The sequence below is a fragment of the Rhinatrema bivittatum genome, chromosome 5 (genome assembly GCF_901001135.1).
Source record: "Rhinatrema bivittatum chromosome 5, aRhiBiv1.1, whole genome shotgun sequence".
Lineage (NCBI taxonomy): Eukaryota > Metazoa > Chordata > Amphibia > Gymnophiona > Rhinatrematidae > Rhinatrema > Rhinatrema bivittatum.
In genome coordinates, this window is record NC_042619.1 from 364,465,551 (window position 1) to 364,467,655 (window position 2,105).

At 70.7% G+C, this 2,105-nt stretch overlaps 1 protein-coding gene across 1 annotated transcript in view; it reads left to right on the plus strand.

Annotated features, from left to right (window-relative positions):
• Nucleotides 1–382: 382 nt before the first annotated feature.
• The window catches only part of SOX21 (SRY-box transcription factor 21), a 2,634-nt gene continuing 911 nt past the window's right edge, over nt 383–2,105 (plus strand). Inside the window, exon 1 of the mRNA XM_029604736.1 lies at nt 383–2,105. This exon is cut by the window's right edge and continues 911 nt beyond it. Coding sequence (XP_029460596.1) covers nt 999–1,790 — 792 coding nt within the window. The 5' untranslated portion in view covers nt 383–998 and the 3' untranslated portion in view covers nt 1,791–2,105.

Below are 2,105 nucleotides of genomic sequence, written 5' to 3' on the forward strand. Positions count from 1 at the left end.
GGGGGACGACACCTTAATAAATCAAGCCCATTAATTGGAAGGGGTCGGACCGTACCCCCGGGGCACGGGGCTGCGCCCTGCTCGCCCACCGTCCCATGCGCTAGAAGCGGGGGAGGGGCGTTCTCAGTGCGCGTGCTCGGCACTCAGCCCGTGTACCCCCAGCAAGCGGGAGAATATCGGGGAGGGGGGGGGGGCGGGGGCGCGAGGCACTGGGTCTGGCTTGGGCCGCACGGGTCCCGGGCGCGGGGAGAAAGAGCCGCCTCGCGCTGCAGCGGGGAGGGGAGGGGGTGAAGCGCCCGCCCCTCCCCCTGCCCCTCCCTCGAACCCGCCCAGCCCCGGTCCTGCCCCCAGGAAAGCGTCGCCTCTGCCGGGGAGGCGGGAGCAGCAGCGCCGGCAAAACTTGTGGAACTTAGTTTAAGTGCGGGCGCAGCTGGCGGAGAGGAGCCCTGTTCCCGGCACCGCGCTCGGCCGCAGAGAGAGAGAGAGAGAGAGAGAGAGGCGGCTCGCATGGCGGCAGCGGGGCCGGCGACGCACCCCTTGCGCCCCGGCGCAGCCCGCTGAGCCCCCACCAGCCCGGGGCCAGCTCGCAGAGACTTTGGGCGGTTGATCTCGGTGCTGCTGCTGGAGACCGGACTGACCGCGGCTCGCATGACCCGGAGGGCGGCCGCCGAAGGGTCCCGAGGAAGGGCGGGAGCGGAGGTGCCGGGACAAGCGCAAGTGACTTAACCGGAGGGCGGAGGGAATCGCCCGCTGCTGCCGTGCCCCCCTCCCTCCCCCTTCCCTCCCCTCCCCCAAAGTCACCCGAGCTCGGCGGATCCGGAGAACCCGAAGCAGCGCTCTGACAGCTTCTCCCGGGCGGGCAGAGGCTGAGCCCCTCTCCTTCCTCCCCAGTCCTCGGAGGCTCCGGCTTCGTTAGGGGAGGGGGGCGCCCCTTGCCCTGAGCCGCCACCCCCCCTCCTCCTCCTCCTCCTCCCACGGCGGACCGGGAGCCCACTGCCATGTCCAAGCCGGCGGAGCACGTGAAGCGGCCCATGAACGCCTTCATGGTCTGGTCCCGCGCGCAGCGCCGCAAGATGGCCCAGGAGAACCCCAAGATGCACAACTCGGAGATCAGCAAGCGGCTGGGCGCCGAGTGGAAGCTGCTCTCCGAGGCCGAGAAGCGGCCCTTCATCGACGAGGCCAAGCGGCTGCGCGCCATGCACATGAAGGAGCACCCGGACTACAAGTACCGGCCCCGCAGGAAGCCCAAGACGCTGCTCAAGAAAGACAAGTTCGCCTTCCCCGTGCCCTACAGCCTGGCCATGGAGCCCGACGGGCTGAAGGCGGCGGCGCTGCACGGCGGCGGGGCGGCGGTGCTCTCCGACTCGCTGCTTGCCAACCCCGAGAAGGCGGCGGCGGCGGCCGCCGCCGCCGCCGCCCGCGTCTTCTTCCCGCAGTCGGCGGCCGCCAGCCCCTACTCGCTGCTGGACCTGGGCTCCAAGATGGCAGAGATCTCCTCGTCCTCGGCGGTGCTGCCCTACGCCTCCTCGCTGGGCTACCCGTCCGGGGCGGCCGCTTTCCCAGCCGCGGCGGCGGCCGCCGCCGCCGCAGCAGCCGCCGCCGCCGCCTCCGGGGGCCACGGGCACACTCACTCCCACCCGTCCCCGGGCAACCCGGGCTACATGATCCCCTGCAACTGCACGGGCTGGCCGGGCCACGGACTGCAGCCGCCGCTCGCCTACATCCTGCTGCCGGGCATGGGCAAGCCTCAGCTGGAGCCCTACCCTGCAGCCTACGCGGCGGCGCTATGACCCCGCTGCCGGCGGGGGCTGGGCTGCGGAGGGCGCCGGCCGGCGGAGGAACCGGAGCGGGCAAGGATGCAGAGCGAGCAGGGCAAACCGACACTGCGGGAGCTTCCCTTCCAACTTCTAGGAGGAGTTTCTCCGCGCCTCTCTACCTGTTGCATTTCCCGCGGCCAGCAGCCTGCAAGCTGCAGTCACTCTGTGAGATTCTGGTGCTCCGGGGTCCCGGGCAAAGGGCTGGCTTTTGCAGATGCTCGGAGGGTGGAGGGTTGGGTTGGGGGGGAAAGAAAGGTTTCTCTTGACAACTTGCAACGTGATGAAATG